This window comes from Sciurus carolinensis, chromosome 18 (genome assembly GCF_902686445.1).
Source record: "Sciurus carolinensis chromosome 18, mSciCar1.2, whole genome shotgun sequence".
In the NCBI taxonomy this organism is placed as follows: domain Eukaryota; kingdom Metazoa; phylum Chordata; class Mammalia; order Rodentia; family Sciuridae; genus Sciurus; species Sciurus carolinensis.
In genome coordinates, this window is record NC_062230.1 from 37,930,925 (window position 1) to 37,948,313 (window position 17,389).

Sequence of the window (17,389 nt, forward strand, 5' to 3'; positions counted from 1 at the left end):
AGTGCCTGACTTCGGGCCACACCCCCCCCTGCTGCCAGAGCCACGCAGCACCACCGTCACTGCGGGTCTGCCTGTCCCGAGGCTCTCTCAGCGTGCACAAGGGTCAGCAGGGGCTGTGGCTCCTCGGGGACGTTCTCCAGGTCTGGCACCTCGGAGGAATCAATCAAGGACCAGCACGCTTCTCAGCGGGCCCCCCACTCCGACCCCACCACGTCCCTTGGCTGGCCCCGCCAGGAGAACATTGGGACCAGCCTCCAAGAGGCTTCCCAGCTATACCACGTGGGGTTCACACCACCAAGTAGGCCCCTCTCACTGACTGGTAACCAACTGGGTATTACAGAAACCACGGTGGCTAAGTCACACCAGACTCTGCAGATCCTTGCTTGTTTTGTGGGGTCACTCGTTCTGGGGGAGGTCAGGTGCCATGTTACAAGACCACTCAAGAGGCTCTGAGGAGGCCTTGTGATGGGGAACCGAAGATTCTTTATTTAATTAATTAACTAATTTGTGGAACTGGAGATTGAACCCAGGGGCGCTCTACCCAGCCATACCCCTAGCCCTTTTTATTTTTTGAGACAGGGTCTCAGTAAGTTACTCAAGCTGGCCTCAAACTTGTGATCCTCCTGCCTTAGCCTCCTGAGTAGCTGTAATTACAGGCCTGTACCACTTTACCTGGCAGGAACGGAAGATTCTTGCCAACTGCCATGTGAGGGCACCATCTTTGAAATGGCTCCTCTAGCCCCAGTCAAGCTTCAGATACAGCCTTGGACGACACCTTACCTGTGACATTGTGGGAGACCCTGGGCCACCCAGGTAAGCTGCTCCCAAATCCCTGCTCCTCACAACTGTGAGCCTTTGCTGTTGGAGCTATAAAGTAATCCAGCGTGCAGCAGGTGGCGGCTCGGCCAGGGTGCTCACCTTGGTGCTCAGGTCCTTCTTGAGCTGCTCCACAACCTTATTCCAGTGGTCCTGGTGTGTGGTGAGCTTGAAGAGTATGCTCTGAAATGTCTCATGCAGCTCCGCCACGACGGTCTCCAGGTCCCCCCGGCTGGCCTTGTTCACCAGAGCACTCCTGTCGGCTTTCTAGGGAAAGAGGGGGCGCAGGGGGCAGGGCTACTGGGGGGTGTGGGGGGCGGGGGGCCTCCGTCCTCTGGTTGGTTTTTTCTAACTTGGGAGCTGATGTCTAGCCCTTGGGATTGATGCTGGGACCCAACCGTGGGATCTCTGCTGCTCGCACACAGCAGAGGGATTTAAACCAAGGTTTTCCTGGAACAGGGAAGTCGATGCGTGATTTTTAAGCTCACGTTAAGAGTCACTCATCACTAAACACAGGAGCGGTCAGGACCGCGGGCGAGAGGCCTCCCACCTGCCCATGGGAAGGAAGGCAGGGGGTTCCGGAAGTCTCTGCCTGGGTGGCTCCTTTTCCCTGGTGGGGAGCCGGGACTCGGGCGGGGCAGCGGGAGGCGGAGGTCCCTCTGGCCACTCACTTCTCTAAGCTCCTGCTCCACCATGTTTGTATTCGCCTTGGTCAGGTCCAGGGATTTGATCTGAGCCTGGAGAGTCTAAGCACAGAAGCAAAGGCCTGTCAGCCCTCCCGCAGCCGTGAGGACGCCGTCCACCCTGCGCCTCCGCCCCTGCCCTGTGCTCGGAGGGGGACGACAGGCGGGTGGACAGCAGCCCGGTGGGCACATCAGAAGGCCTGGCCCAGGGTTCCAGGTGCCTGGAGCAGAAGGGACAGAATGGGGGACGGAACAGCCGTCCCTGGAAGGTGGAGGCCACGCCGGGGAGCACAAGCCAGTGCCTGGGTCACAGATGTGCCGGGCAGGTTCCCTCAAAGGGTCTGTGGTTGGGGTCTCAGTGGGGAACCCCATCTCTTTACCGCACACACTGTGCTCGAGCACTGGGGGACCCCTACTTTTTACCCCGTGATTCCATGAAGCAGCGACACCCCCAGGACAGGAGCAAAGGGAACCTGCTTGGGAGTAGCCGCCCCTGTCCCAGAGACTGGGGACACTTCTCCTCCTTCTACTTCACCCCTCGTGTCTTGTCTGGCTTTCGCCCTCAGGAACTGAGCTTCCAGCTCTTGGGTGTCACGCGGCTGCTCAGAATCAAGACTGCCCTTCTCAAGCCTCCCCACCGAGGGGCCTGACGGCGGGTGAAGTGGAGTAGGCGGGTGTCTCTACTCTGAATTCTCTGTCCTCTCTATTGCTGGCTCCAGTGTTAATGACTGGAGTGTCAGCAGCCATCTTGGACCACAGGTGACGTTTAAGAATGGAAGTCACAGAGGAGAAGAAGAAAAATGGAACCGGAGCACCTACCCTCCATGGATCCACCATCTGGATTTCTTGAATGTAAAAGAGAAATACACTTAGGCCTCATTTGCTAAAGTCAAACCCAATGCTAACAGCTCCGTCACATCCACCGAGGGCCCAAGGAGGGCTTCTGAGGTGACGCAGAGGGGGAGGGGGGCGGAGCTCCTGCCTTGCCCTCCAGCCCAGCTGCTTCCTCACAGCCAGTGCTCAGGCCCAGGGCCAGCGCTCGCTGGGCGACTCTCGGTTCTGGATGCTTACTCTTGACTACTGTCATTAAGATTAAACATAAAGAGGCACGACTAGGTGGGACTCTGCCAGGGACACCTGAGTCCTGGGTCGAAGAGTAGCTCCCCCAAAATTCATCAGCCAGAACCTGTGAACATGGTCTTGTGTGGAAACAGGGTCTCTGCAGATGCATTAGTTAGTGTAAGTTCACAGTGGAGTAGAATGAGCCCCGAATCCAATAACTGATGTCCTGTAAGAAGGAAGGCCTCAGGAAGCCACCCAGAGGCACAGGAGAGGCCATGTGTCGGAGAGGCAGATCAGGGCCATGCCCTGACAGCCGAGGTATACGCAGCCACCAGAAGCCAGAAGGAGCAAGGAGGGGTCTTCCTAGAGCCTTGGAAGGACCAGGGTGAGGCCTGGATTTCAGATTTCCAGCTCCGGAACTGAAAGGGAATAAATGTTTATTGTTTTCAGACACCAAGTCTGTGGTACAGCAGCCACAGGAAACTGATAAACCCAGTAAGTGACAGATTTCGGACCCAACCCAGGCATATCATCCCAGTATCTATCCCAAAGCCGTCCTGTGGACTGCAGCAGCAGGCCGCCTCCTCCGGGGAGCGCGGGGCTCTCTTCCCTCCTCTCTTTCTCCCGCGCTCTTCCTTTTTCCACTACTGCAGATTGAACCCAGGCTGTTCTACCACTGAGCCACATCCTCAGCCCTTTCTAGTTTTTATTTTGAGACAGGATCTCACTAAGTTGCCCACACTGACCTCGAACCTGCGACCTCCGACTCAGCCTCCAGAGTAACTGGACTGACCAAGGCTGGGCCACGCGGCCGGCTGCCCTCAACTTCTGCAGAGCTGTTCTTCTCTAATGACGCAGGAGAACAGCACAGAGTGCCGCTGCTCCTTCAGGACAGACCAAGTCCTCGCTGGGGCTGTGGGCTTCTCCCAGCAGGCAGCTTCCTTGTCAGCAGCAGAGCTCAGGGGCAGGGGCAGGCGCAAGACTGGACACCGCGGTCCAGTCGGCAGCGTGGCTGGGAGGACTCGAGCCAGTTTTCCAGCTGGTGACTTTACCTATGTATTTCTGGTGCTGGGGACTGAACTCAGAGCTGCATTCCCAGCCCTGTGGGAAATCGTTGAGACAGGGTCTTGAGACGTTGCCCAGGCTGACCTTGAACGTGGGCCTCTCCGGGCCTCCCGAGCCCTGGGGTCACAGGGTGCGCCACTGCGCCCGGTTCAGCCTGTCATGGCCGGTGTTGCTCAACAGGCTGTGCTGGTGACTGCCTACTGGTTGTTCAGCTCCAGGGACAGGACAGTCACAGCTCGAGCTCCCGAGGGTTCACACGGACGAGCCGGAGCAGGTGGCGGCAGACGGGGTCCACGGCGGCCAGTGAGAGCGCCCAGGGACAGGTCTCTGGCCTTGATTCTCATCCAGGGAAACGCACCCACTGGGGCAGATGGGCTCAAAACGGAGCCAGCTCACCCCCATTCAGTGCCCAGAGGACGTCCAAAGCCCTCCTCAAGGACCTGGGGAATCCTGGGGCTCTAGGGTCACCCAGTCCTGTTTTCCACCTCTGCGTGTGGCATGTGGATGCCCCTCTGTCCTGACATTGGCATCGGCCCACCCAGGGACCGACGCCTTCTCCGGCGCCCCTCACCCACACCAAACACGAGTTCAGGAGGCCATCAGCAGCAGACCTGGACCGAGGAGGGCAAGCCTCAAGGCACTACCAGCCGTTCCTGCTCCTAAGCCTGCTGAGTCCGAGGTGCTTGCTGAGGTCGCCCCACCATGCTGCAGCTCCCGGCTTCTGTCCCGGGAAGAGCGCTCTCATCCTCTCCGTAGGTCGGCAGAGCGCTCACAGAAGACGCCTGATAGTCCCCTACGACCAAAGGTGCAGACTCGGTGGAGCCCGGACTTCTGACATGGTGTACACCAGGCAGCTGCTGTCTGGTCTCGAGCTCCGGAAGTCAGCGTGGCCAGTTCTTGGACTCCACGTGGAATCACATGCCACGTGCTCCCTCGTGCCTGGCTCCCCTCGCTCAGCAGAATGTCTCTGAGATTCATCCACACAGCTTGTGCACTGCTTGCTTCTTTATGCTCTAGTAATATTCCAAGGGATGGACGTGACTTACTTTTTCATCTACTCTTCTGTTGATGGACGCGTGTAGAGTTTCCAGTGTTCTGATTATTAGGAATGCTGTGGCAATGGTCTGTGTAAAAGTCCCTGGGGTAACTGAAACTTTCATTTATTTTGGGTAAATACCTAGGGAAGGAATTGGTGGGTCAAAGGACAAGTGTACGGTTCACTTCACTTTATAAAAACCACCAAACAGCCAGGCACAGTGGTGCAGGACCGTACACAGCAACTTGGGAGGCAGAGGCCGGCAGGTTGCAGGGTTGAGACCGGCCCATGCAACTGTCTCAAAACAGAAAGGGCTGGGGATGCAGCTCACCAGTAAAGTATCCCTGGGTTCAGTCCCCAGTATTATAAAAACAGAAAAAAAGGAAGGAAAGGAAAGTGCAGTCCACAGACTGAGGGAGAATAGTTCCAGCATATCTGACAAAGGACTGGTTCTATTCACTCATTCATTCATTCATTCATTCATTCATTCAGTGGTAGTGGGAATCAAACCAGTGGAGGTGCTCTACCTCTGAGCTACAATCCCAAACCCTTTCTTTATCTTGAGATAGGGCCTAAGTTACCCAGGCCAGCCTCAAACTTGCAATCCTCCTGCCTCAGCCTCCTGAGTAGCTGGGCCTACAGGGGTGCACACCATGCCCAGCCAAAGGACTGGTTTTAAGACCATTATGAGACTGGACACAGTGGCACACACCCATGACTTCCTGACTCAGGAGACTGAGGCAGGAGGATCAGATGTTCAAAGCCAGGTTCAGCAACTTGGTGAGAGACCTCATCCCAAAATAATGAATAATAATGAAATACTATTCCCAAACACTGTCCAAAATAAAAAAGACCAACAATATCAAATGTGGAGGAGGGTGTGGAGTCATTATTGCCTTGGAAACAGTTCGATACTTCTTTTTCTTTTTTTGTCTGTGGCACTGGGGATTGGACCTGTGGGTGCTTACCACTGGCCTGCACCCAGTCCTTTTTATTTTGAGATAGAGTCTCACTAAGTTACCTAGGCTGGCCTTGAACTTGCGATCCTCCTGCCTCAGCCTCCCAAATCACTGGGATCCCAGTGGTTTGCAAAGGTCTTTCCTCTGCAAGGACAACCTCTCCAGACACTCCAGTGGAACACAGTCACACATAAGCACACACTGTATAATCCCATTTATGTGAAGTTCAGAAACAGGCAAAACTAAGCTGGGGCAACAGAAAACAGAACAGTTCTACCTCTGGACAATGCATATTGCCCTGGGAAAGGGAACTTTCTAAAACTATGGAGATGTCTCCTCTTTTTTCTTTTTTTTTTTATACTGGAGATTGAACTCAGGGGCACTTGACCACTGAGCCACATCCCCAGCCCAATTTTGTATTTTATTTAGAGACAGGGTCTCACTGAGTTGTTCAGCACCTCACTTTTGCTGAGGCTGGCTTTGAACTCACGATCCTCCTGCCCCAGCCTCCCGAGTAGCTGGAATGATAGGCCTGTGCCACCACACCTGGCGAGATGTCTCCATTTTGACCAGACTGTGGATCACGGGTATATAAATAGGTAAGAATTACCTCAGCTCTTCTATGTAAGGTTTAGGCGTATAAATGACACTGCAGTTGAAAAGGAATCCTGTCACTTACAAATAACCCAATCAACAAATGGGCTAAGGATGTGAATAGACACTTCACAGAAGAAGATCTACAAGCAATCAACAAACATATGAAAAAATGTTCACCGTCTTTAGTAATAAGAGAAATGCAAATCAAAACTACACTAAGATTCCATCTCACACCAATTAGAATGGCGATTTTCAAGAATACAAGCAACAATAGGTGTTGGAGAGGATGTGGGGAAAAAGGTACACTCATACATTGCTGGTGGGGCTGCAAATTAGTGCAGCCACTCTGGAAAGCTGTGTGGAGATTCCTTAGAAAACTTGGAATGGACCCACCATTTGACCCAGCTATCCCACTCCTCAGCCTATACCCAAAGGACTTAAAATCAGCATACTACAGAGATGCAGCCACATCAATGTTCATAGCTGCTCAATTCACAATAGTCAGACTATGGAACCAACCTAGATGCCCTTCAATTGATGAATGGATAAAGAAACTGTGGTATATATATATACAATGGAATATTACTCGGCTATAAAGAATAATAAAATTATGGCATTTTCAGGCAAATGGATGAAATTGGAGAATATCACGTTAAGTGAGGTAAACCAATCTCAAAAATCCAAAAGGCGGGGGCTGGGGAGATAGCTCAGTTGGTTGAGTGCTTGCCTTGCAAGGACAAGGCCCTGGGTTCGATGCCCAGCACCCCAAAAAAAAAAATCCAAAAGGCGAATGATCTCACTGATAAGTGGATGATGACACGTAATGGGGGGTGGGAGGGGGGCAAGAATGGAGGAAGGAGGGACTGTATAGAGGGAAAAGAGAGGTGGGAGGGGTGGGGGGGAAAAAAAAAAAAGGAATCCTGTCACTGCCCCAGGCACAAACAGAAGGGCCGACTTTGTGGTGTGGACAGCTGTGTCCCCAGCCCCTAGAGCATTCCCGTGCAGAGCGAACACTCAGTTACTTTTGCTGAGCAAATTGACGAATGACTAGGCGTGTTGGGAGGTGGTCAGTTAGGAGTCTAAGACACCAGCTTGGAGCATATCATTTATGAACAGTTCTGCCTCAGTGGAGCCTCAGGGTCTGAGTGGACCCCTGCCTGATCTCAGCTGGATGGTCAGTCCTCTTACAACAGGAAGAAGGTGGAAGAGCCTAATTGCCAAGACATTTTAGGTAAGACATGCAAAAACACAGACCAGAGATTCCCAGGCCTAGGAGAGCAGAATGATCAAGACCAGAGCCCTCCTACCATGAGTTCTACAAAGCCAGTTTCGTTTAGGATCTGCCCGCCAGGCCAAGATGGCCAAGAGCTGCCCTCCAGTCGTTGGCTAGGGTAGCCTGTCAATCCCGAGCCAAGGTGACACTTGGGCGGGACTTTCCAACAATCTCCCTCCTTCTCCAATTGTTTTTGTCAGCTTTTCCGGCTACTGTGACCAAAAGACCTGATAGGAACAATCAGAGGAGGAAAAGTTTATTTGGAGCCCATGGTGTCAGAGGCGTCAGTCTGTAGATGGCCACCTCCATTCCCTGGGGCTCCCGCTGAGGCAGAACGTCACGCGGCAGAGTGTGGCAGAGGAAGGTGGCTCAGGACATCACATCAGGAAGCAGAGAGAGCTCCCCTCGGACAGAATATAACCCCGAGGGCAGCCCCAGTGACCCGCCCCTGCAGCCACGGCCACCGCCTCCAGTCAGCACCCAGTCGATCCCCGTCAGGAGATCAGGGCACGCTCTCACCCACCGCCCAGCGGTTCATCTCTGAACCCTCGTGCCTTGTCTCACAGGAGGGCTTCTGGGGCACGCCTCCACCCAAACCATGACCAGTGAAAGCTGGGACACCCAGAAATGAGAGGGCACTCCTCCCAGAGGAGCCGCCCTCTCCCTCGAGGGTGCTGCTCTCCTACTAAAGCTGCTGTACACGAAGCCCGGCATCTTGCCTGAGCGCGTCTCAGGTGAAGACCCAAGAGCCCAGCACGCAACCAGTGTCCACTAAGACCTTATCTCAGGTAGGACCACATCTCCGCAGTGGAGTTTCTCAAGACACCACGTTTCTGCAGACAGGGGGACAGCAGGGCAGGGGCTCTTCTTCCGGGACACAGGCACGGCCACCCTGGGGGCTCTGCTGGGAGGCGGGCCAGCCTTCTGATCTCCTGCAGTGAGCTTTCATTCATGGGCCTTGAGTGCAGGACTGAGGAACTACGAGCTGGACAAGAGCCCTGTTTCAGGTTCCTCCTGGGTGACTTCGTGGGCAATCATATCTTGGTGGCATGAGAGCAGGACAAGGCCTGATGAGTGTGCTCCCCCTGTGCCACGCATGTTTGGCTGGGCCTCCTCTGGCTGCTTCTTGACTGACAGCTGCTTGGAGGCCCCCACTACAACCCCTCCTTCCCCCTGTGCAGGGCCTGGCCTGCTGCAGAAGTATCCACAGAGGAGGGGCCCAAGACGTCCCCATGACGTGGCCACCTAGGCCCCTCTGAAGATCGGGGACTAAGAGAGTCCAGAGTTGGCAGAGACAGCGTGGCTCCTGATCCGTGCTGCTCACAAAGGCCCGAGCACACAGCCCCATCCACACACAGCCCCTCGAAGAGAGAAAACTCTCCCTTCTGCCCCCAGCCTTAGGCAACACATCGGCGTCTCTGCAAGGACTACTCCTCCCTTCAGAGTCCCCTGCACGCACTGTGGGTCACGGTCACGCTGGGAGGACCTGGAGAGCAGTGCCGGGGGTTCGCGTCGCCCTGCCCTTTTGTCTTTACGTCCTGTAAGTTCCACCACCAGCCTCTGATCCCTGCTTAGAAGTCCCCCTGGGCCCAGCCACAGTGGTGCACACCTGTAATCCCAGTGACTCAGGAGGCTGAGGCAGGAGGATCGCAAGTTGAGGCCAGCCTGGCAACTTGGCCATCCTACTGTTCCAGAAAGACCCTGTGGTGCTGAGAGCTCAGGGAAGGGCCTTGTTCCCCTGAAATGGGCTGATTTAGGGCAAAAGTCATGAGTGTAATTGTAGGAGCAAGAAATGCTCATCCTGCGGACTCATTCGGTGAAAGTCCCAGAGCCCTCACTCTGTCCCAGGGTTGGGTGACACAGAGGCCACAGATGGGCACTGTTCAGGTCCTTTTGTGTATGTGTGTGGGATTTGTTTTTAATTAAAGTGTAGTTACACACAGTAAAACATCCTCGGCTCCCCAGCCTCCCGGGCACCCCCTTCTGTACAACCTCGTGGAGGGTGTGGAGGCCCCAGGAAGAGCTCTCCCCTGGCCTGCCCTCCCCCGGCCCCCAGGCCTCCGAACCTTGAATTCATCCATGCGAGTCTGGAGATTTCCCACCAAGCGGTCCAGCACGATGTAGTGATTCTTCATTGACTCTATTTGGGTGCCCCAAATTCGCTCAAGTTCTTCTTCCTAAACAAGGCGACACAGACATCGGAGGCCTCTGCTTTAGAGGCTGCTGAGCCTGGAAGAGGCCTGAGGCCTTGAAGAGTATACCTGATCTGTGCAGTTCAGACAGCACGCGAAAGCCGCCTGGGACACGGCCACCCACCCTGGGACCTGCCCTGGCCAAATCGTCCACACTGCACACTGCCTGGTTGACCCCGCTCATTCCGCGGCCCTGCGACAGCTCCAGGGCAGACGCTCTACCCAGGAGGGGTGCCGGTGGGGGAGTCAGCCTCCTGCTCACCTCCAACCATCGTCGTCTCAAGAGCTCCTCTCTGAGAGGGACACTGACCTTGAGCCTGGATTTCTGGAGGTTATTCATCTTTTCCTGCAGTACGTCCACGGCCGTCACAAGCTTGGAGAAGACTTCCGGGTTCACTGAAAGCAAAGGAAGGAATGGCTGCTGGGTAGGGAGGGAGCTCCGACCACCTGCTCCTCCCAGGCAGCTAAGGCCCAGCTGCCCACAGAAATGTGCTCAGGCAGGGCCTCGAGGGTCTCCCGGCAGTCGCGCTGCTGTGCCTGCGTGCACGCCCAAGCGTGTGGTGCTGGGGCCTCCACCCAGGGTGCTCTGCTCCAGCATCTACTTTTCATTTTATTTTGAGGCAGGGTTTCACAAAGTTGCTGAAGCAAACTCGCGACCCCTCCCATCTCGCCTCCTCCTGAATCACTGGGGTCATAGGCATGTACCATGGTACCTGGCTAGCAGCCACATGTTGAGATTAATTTTAATAAAGTGCTTTATTTAACCTAATATATCCCAATAATATCTCTTAAATATGTAATAAATATTTTTTGGTACTGGGGATTGAAAAAAGTCCTTGCACTCGCTGAGCATATGCCACCACTGAGCGATACCCCCAGCCCCACTCCCCGAAGTCAATCTTCCCATTTTTGTTTTTCAAGCCTTCAATACCATGAAGTGCTTCAAAACTACGAAGCACTTTATGTTTTTGCATGACTGGAGACGGAACCCCTTGCCTCATGCGTGCTGAGCAAGTGCTCTACCACTGAGTCCCGCTTCCAGCCCTGCCTGATATGACATATTCATGAGAGCCCATGAAATGTATTATCCCAAGATTAAAAGGAGGAATTTATCAAAAGAAGGGGAGATGGTGAAATTTCTTAAAAGTGGCCTATATGGAGTATGGACAAGCAGGCGGAGAGGCCGTAATCCATGTAGGTAACAGGAGTGGGAAGTGGCAGCTGGTCAGGAGAGCTTGGGCTGTTACTGCTCATTACCACCATCCTAATCTTAGCCACCCCAGTAGTCACAGACATCAGTATGGTTCCTCTTAGCTACGAGAAGTTCCACGTTCCCCCTAAGGTCTGTGGAATAGTAGTACCCGTCAGCAGTGACAAACAGGGATGTGACTTTGGTGAACTCAGTTCCTGCACGTCTCAGCATGCAGCGTGGGGATCTAAGTGGGTTCCCAGCGTCAGCATCCGCATCCGCTGGGAAGGCAGCAGAAGTGCACCCTCGGGCTGGGATGTAGCTCAGCACTGGAGCGCTTGCCTGGCAGGTGTGAGGCCCTGGGCCCCACAGCTAGTACCACCCCCCCCCCAGAAAAAAAAAAAAGAAAAAGAAATTTCAGGAGCAATTTTCCTCTTTACTTGCCAACTTTAGATCCTCACAGTCCCCCTCTCCCCAGAGAATATCTCACCATACATTCATGATAAAAGAATCACAAGAAAGAGACTAATGCCTACGCAAAGCAATGAGTGGTTAACAGCTGATCTAGATCTTACCGGGGAGCCCACAGGAAAGAGGCCGGCTGCGGGAAGGCCCAGCCCCGCTGCCCTCCTACCTAGACCGTCCAAGCGCTGCTGCAGGTTGGCTGACAGCTGGGCAAACTCCTCCCTTAGGGAGTCATGTCTGACAGGAACTTGGGCTATGTGGCTCATGGAGTACTTGACAGCCGTCTTCTTGTCCTCAGGGCTCATGGCCTGCTTCGCAACCAGCATGGCCTGTGACAGGATTGTAGTGGGAGGGATGCTGACGGTGGGCAAGTCTTCAGAATCTATCGCCGAGTCTTCCAGCTCTTTCTCGGCATCAAAGGTCAATGGTTCAGTGGCCCCGCGGGAAGACCCTGCACCCAGAACATCTGAAAAGATCCCAAAGGGTCCAGAGGCAGCCAGGGTGGTCGCTATAGTAGCCAATTTGGTGGCAGGGGCATCCATGGCCTTGGCAATAGCCTTGGCTGTCTGGGCAGCTGAGTTGGCAGCTGCCGCATAGGATGCAGCAGCTGCAGCAGCAAGGCCAACGGCGTTTTTCATTTCCTGAAGGGGGTCCTGGGGACCCTTCAGGTGTACTGCTGGGGCCCCACCCCTGGGAGCCTGATCCTTGGGGGCTTCACCTCGGGGGAGGCCATCCTGAGGGCCTATCCTGTAGTAGGGGTAATATTCTTCCCCCTTTTCTTCCACAGTTGGGAGCTCTTGGGCCTCTGGGGTTTTGAAAAGCTGGCGTGGCCACAGTAGACGAGGCCACGATGATCCCCACTCTGTGGCTGGGGGTGGGGCCCTGGAGGGCTGCTGGGGGTCTGATGGACCTCGGCCAGGCTGGAGAAAGTTGAAGAGAGGCCAAGTGCCAGCTCCAGGCCAGCCTCTGGGTCCAGGCCCCCCTCCTGGTGGTGAGGGCCACGCTCCTGGGGCAGGTCCAGGTCTAGGTTCAAACGCAGGCACAGGTGTTGGCATGAACCCAGGTGTTACACCAGGCCCCACTGCAGGCATGATTTCAGGCTCCAGCCCAGGCCCAGGAGCAGGCCCAGGCCCCGGAACAGACCCAGGAGTAGGCCCAGGCCCAGACCAAGGCCCAGGAACAGGGCCAGCCCCAGGAACAGACCCAGGCCTAGGAATAGACCCAGGCCCAGACCAAGGTCCAGGAACAGGGCCAGCCCCAGGAACAGACCCAGGCCCAGGAGCAGGCCCAGGCCCCAGAACAGACCCAGGCCCAGGAGCAGGCCCAGGCCCCAGAACAAACCCAGGCCCAGGAGCAGGCCCAGGCCCCGGAACAGACCCAGGCCCAGGAGCAGGCCCAGGCCCCGGAACAGACCCAGGCCCAGGAGCAGGCCCAGGCCCAGGAACAGGGCCAGCCCCAGGAACAGACCCAGGCCCAGACCAAGGCCCAGGAACAGGGCCAGCCCCAGGAACAGACCCAGGCCCAGACCAAGGCCCAGGAACAGGGCCAGCCCCAGGAACAGACCCAGGCCCAGAAATAGACCCAGGCCCAGACCAAGGCCCAGGAACAGACCCAGGCCCAGACCAAGGCCCAGGAACAGGCCCAGGCCCAGACCAAGGTCCAGGAACAGACCCAGGCCCAGACCAATGCCCAGGAACAGGCCCAGGAGCAGGCCCAGGCCCAGACCAAGGCCCTGGAGCAGAGCCAGGCCCAGGAGCAGGTCCAGGCCCAGACCAAGGCCCTGGAGCAGGGCCAGGCCCAGGAGCAGGTCCAGGCCCAGACCAAGGCCCTGGAGCAGGGCCAGGCCCAGGAGCAGGTCCAGGCCAAGGTCCAGTTCCAGGCCAAAGTCCAGAAGCAGGCCCAGCAGCAGACCCAGGCCAAGGTCCAGTCCCAGGCCAAGGTCCAGTCCCAGGCCAAGGTCCAGTCCCAGGCCATAGTCCAGAAGCAGGCCCAGCAGCAGACCCAGGCCAAGGTCCAGTCCCAGGCCAAGGTCCAGTCCCAGGCCAAGGTCCAGTCCCAGGCCAAGGCCCAGGAGCAGAAACAGGAGTAGGCCCAGGAGCAGGAGCAGGCCCAGGCCCAGGAGCAGGCCCAGGCCCAGGAGCAGGAGCAGGCCCAGGCCCAGGAGCAGGAGCAGGCCCAGGAGCAGGAGCAGGCCCAGGCCCAGGAGCAGGAGCAGGCCCAGGCCCAGGAGCAGGAGCAGGAGCAGGAGCAGGCCCAGGAGCAGGAGCAGGCCTAGGCCCAGGTGCAGAAACGGGAGTAGACCCAGGAGTAGGCCCAGGAGCAGGCCCAGGCCCAGGAGCAGAAACGGGAGCCAGTCCAGGTCTAGGAGCAGGAGCAGGAGCAGGCCCAGGCCCAGGCCTAGGAGCAGGAGCAGGAGCCAACCCAGGCCTAGGAGCAGGCCCAGGAGCAGGCCTAGGCCCAGGCCTAGGAGCAGGAGCAGGAGCCAACCCAGGCCTAGGAGCAGGAGCAGGTCCAGGCCTAGGAACAGGAAAAGGCCCAGGGCCAGGCCCAGGTGTGTGGGCCTGAGGTTGGCCTGGCCCCTGGTCACTGCTGCGTAGAACTGCCTGGGCAGGTTCTTGGCCTGAGGGGAGCTGGGGGACTGGAGAGGGCCAGGCGGTCTGCTGGAGGCTGGGGTCTTGCACGGGCCCTGAGACAGGGGCGGGAGACAAGGGCTCCACCTGGGCCAGGGCAGCCTCTGGAAGCTGGTCTGTGGTCTGCCCCTGGTTGGATGTCTCCAGCTCCAGGGAAGCGGCTTCCTGTGAAAGAGGGAGCTGAAGAGGCTGGGCCAACTCCCCACGCCCCCTCCCCTGCTCCTTCTGTCCCTCCACTCACCGGTGTGAACATGGCCTCGTGGAGGCCGCTCCAGAGCACCACTTCCTCAGCTTTGGGAAGACTGTGAATCTTGCTCTGGAGAGAAGCCTGTGGAGTGGGGTGGGCAGTTCAGGTGTGAGCTGGGGGTCCCGGCCCTCCAGGGGCTCACCAGCCACAGTGCCCTCCTCATTTACAGAGAAACCTTCCCACCTGCTCTGCCCCCGGCCCCCAGGCAGGGAGGACGGGAGCCCCAACCCTCACCATTTCATGCTGCAGTGTACTCATCTTCCGGCTCTGCACTTTCAAGTCCTCAGAGAAGAGGTCCATTTTTTCTGGGCATATCTGTGAAATGAGCTGAGTCTGTGGGCTGGGGGACAGGTTCTGATCCCAGTCCTGTTGCTTCCTGCAACGCTAGATGACTAAGAGCTTAAGAAGGATGAAGTTTCCCAGGGAAGAAAAAGGGGTGCCAGAGGGTCTACTGACAAGTTTAGGAAATGATGGACTAAAAAGCATTCAATAGATTTCTGTACTGTCAGACTTAGCAGAGCCTTGAATGGGCAAAAAAGGCAAATTAAGAATCTCCAAGTGGCTGGGCATGGTGGCACAGCCAGTGGCTCGGAGGCTGAGGTTAGAGGATTGTGAGTTTAAAGCTAGTCTCAGCAACTTACTGAGGTCCTATGCAACTTAGCAAGACCCTGTCTCAAAAATCAAAAAAATGGACTGGGGTTAAGCGTCCCTGGGTTCAATCCCCAGCACAAAAAAAAGAAAAAAGAAAAAGAAAAAAAAAAAAGAAAAGAAAAGAAAAGAAAAAGAAAAAGAAAAAAAGGAAAAAAGAAATTCCAAGGAGTGGGCCTCGGCGTTGTTTCTCAAACAGTTGGTCCAAGGAGTACTTTTCAGCATCCCATAGCATTGCTTCCTGGCACTGTCCTTCTACTCAGGTAGAATCTACCCCATCTGAGATTGAAGTTCACATGCATACAGTGGCCTGTGAATCAGGCGATACCCTGAGTCATGTTATTTGGAGCAGGTGGCCTAACCTCAGCCACAGCACTGGCCTGGAGGTGTGGAAACCTGGCTTCTGACTCCACCTGGACCAGGGGAAGCTGCCTCAGGCTTGAACAGACTTGGACTGCTGACTTGGACCTACAGAAGGATGGTATGTGTGCCTGTAGTAGGTTCATCCTGCTTTTCAGTGCAGACAGAGCTTTCAACAGAAGGAAAGGTGTCCTCTTTCTGCAAGGTTGAGGGAGTGCAGCCTGGAGTTGCTAGGAGTGGGGAGTCCTTGCCTGAAAATGAAGCCAACCCAGAGGCAGGCATCCCTGAGAGATGTCAGTGTTGTGGAGTGCCTACACTGGCCATAGCTGAAGGTATCCCTGGACTTTTTAGTAAATGAGAATAAATTCTATGATTTTTCCCAAGTCAGGATGAATTAGGCGTCTGCCACTTACAACCGATGTCCTAACACAGTGGAGAGAGGAGCACCAAGGGGTCACAGAGAGCTCGGAAGGACAGGCCAAGGGCTGGGCCAGGCGGATTCCCTTCTTCCGTTTTGGCTGCCTTCTTTGACCAAGAACAGGCTTTCTAGGCTTTCCTTGTTGCCTGGACCATCAGACATGTGACCAGCATGGCCAGTGTAGAGGATGCAGGGGAGAAATTACCTTTTCAAACAAATCCTTCATCATGTCCACATCCTTCCTGAGGGTTTCGATGGTGACCTTGAGTGTGCAAATGTCAGTGAGCAAATCCTGCAGGGTTACCATGGACTGAAAAGGAAAAGGAGAAGAAACTGTGAAGTTGGGTGTGGCTGCAGCAGAAGGCAAGTGAAGTATGAAGATTTCTGGTGGCAGCATGGTCCTGGAGGTCACCCTGGCTCTTCCACAGCCTAGGCTGAAGGTACCCAGAGACCAGCAAATGCTACTCAAGACTATAGAGCTCCAGCCCCAGGCAGCCTGGGTGGGAAAGAACTGTCTCTGTGTTACCAGAAGCATCTCCTGCCCTTCTCTGTTCAATATTTGTCAGTAGGAAAGCTATCAAAGGAGGAAGCAGGCTGGTTCCTGGGGGAGAGCCCATGGTGAATCAGAGTCTGGGGAAAAATGACTAGATTTACTTTTTAATTTTTTCTTTAGAAGTGGGGAATAAACCCAGGGGTATTATACCACACAGTCACATCCCCAACCCTTTTTACTTTTAATTTTGAGTCAGGGTCTCACTAATTTGCTTAGGGTCTCACTAAATTGCTGAGGCTGACTTTGAATTTGAATTTGAAATCCTCCTGCCTCAGGGATTACTGGTATGCACCACCACACGTGGCCTGGATTTACATTTTAAAAAGATTTCTCTGGATGCATGTGGAGATGCTCTGGAGGGCAAGAGGGGACACCAGGGGATCAGTGTGATGAGACTTCCAGGTTAAACTGACGGTTGCAAGGCAGGGCTCGAAGCTCAGCTGCACAGTTGACTTGGGCCGTCACCATGTCTGTAGATTTTAGATTCCTCAAGCATAGAATGGATATGGGAGAAAAAGTGATAGGGTGAGGACTGGGGAGATAGCTCAGTGGGTAGAGTGCTTTGCTTGCAAGCACAGGGCCCTGGGTTCAATCCCCAGCACTGCAAAAAAAAAAAGGTGTATAAAGAGCCTTGTGCTAGGCATTCAGATAACAAATAGCAAAATGGCAGAAGTCAGTCCTAATCAATAATTACATTAAGTATAAATGTTTTAAATGTTCAGTTAAAAGGTAGAGACTGGAAGAATGGATGAGAAAACATAGTCCTAGCTGGGTGCAGTGGCACACGCCTGTAATCTAAGCAGCTTGGGAGGCTGAGGCAGGAAGATCAAAGTTCAAAGCCGGCCTCAGTAACTTGGTGGGACCCTATCTCAAAATAAAATAAAATAATGGCTGGGGGTGTATCTGAGTGGTGGAGCACCCTGTGTTTAACTGCCAGAACCACCAAAAAAGCAGGAGGAGGAGGAGGAGGAGAAGGAAGAAAAAGGATGAAAGAGAAATAGACAATTTTAAAAAGCACAGGTGGAGGCCACAACACCCCATTTCTAATGCAGGACAGAACAACTAGACAGAAGATCAACAAAGAAACAGAAAACCGAACAACACTATAAACCAACCAGACACCAACAGATATCTACAGAACACTCTGACAATGGCAGATACACATTCTTCCCAGGCACACAAAGAGCACTATCCAG

The 17,389-nt window shown here is 54.9% G+C and overlaps 1 protein-coding gene across 6 annotated transcripts in view; it reads right to left on the bottom strand.

The window, feature by feature from the left end:
- C18H16orf96 (chromosome 18 C16orf96 homolog) overlaps positions 1 to 17,389 on the bottom strand; it is a 43,090-nt gene that overhangs the window by 15,314 nt on the left and 10,387 nt on the right. For 5 of the 6 annotated variants that reach the window (XR_007106051.1, XM_047532930.1, XM_047532928.1 and 2 more), the window contains exons 2-10: positions 15,846 to 15,950; positions 14,449 to 14,529; positions 14,209 to 14,295; positions 14,055 to 14,132; positions 11,507 to 11,666; positions 9,994 to 10,079; positions 9,558 to 9,668; positions 1,488 to 1,562; positions 919 to 1,083 (exon numbers count right to left, since the gene is read on the bottom strand). Coding sequence is in view for 5 of the 6 variants with exons in the window: in XM_047532930.1 (XP_047388886.1) it covers positions 919 to 1,083; positions 1,488 to 1,562; positions 9,558 to 9,668; positions 9,994 to 10,079; positions 11,507 to 11,666; positions 14,055 to 14,132; positions 14,209 to 14,295; positions 14,449 to 14,529; positions 15,846 to 15,950 (948 nt within the window). In the remaining variant the exon portion in view is untranslated. The remainder of the gene's footprint in view (positions 1 to 918; positions 1,084 to 1,487; positions 1,563 to 9,557; positions 9,669 to 9,993; positions 10,080 to 11,506; positions 11,667 to 14,054; positions 14,133 to 14,208; positions 14,296 to 14,448; positions 14,530 to 15,845; positions 15,951 to 17,389) is intronic. The other variant, XM_047532931.1, reaches the window with a different exon arrangement.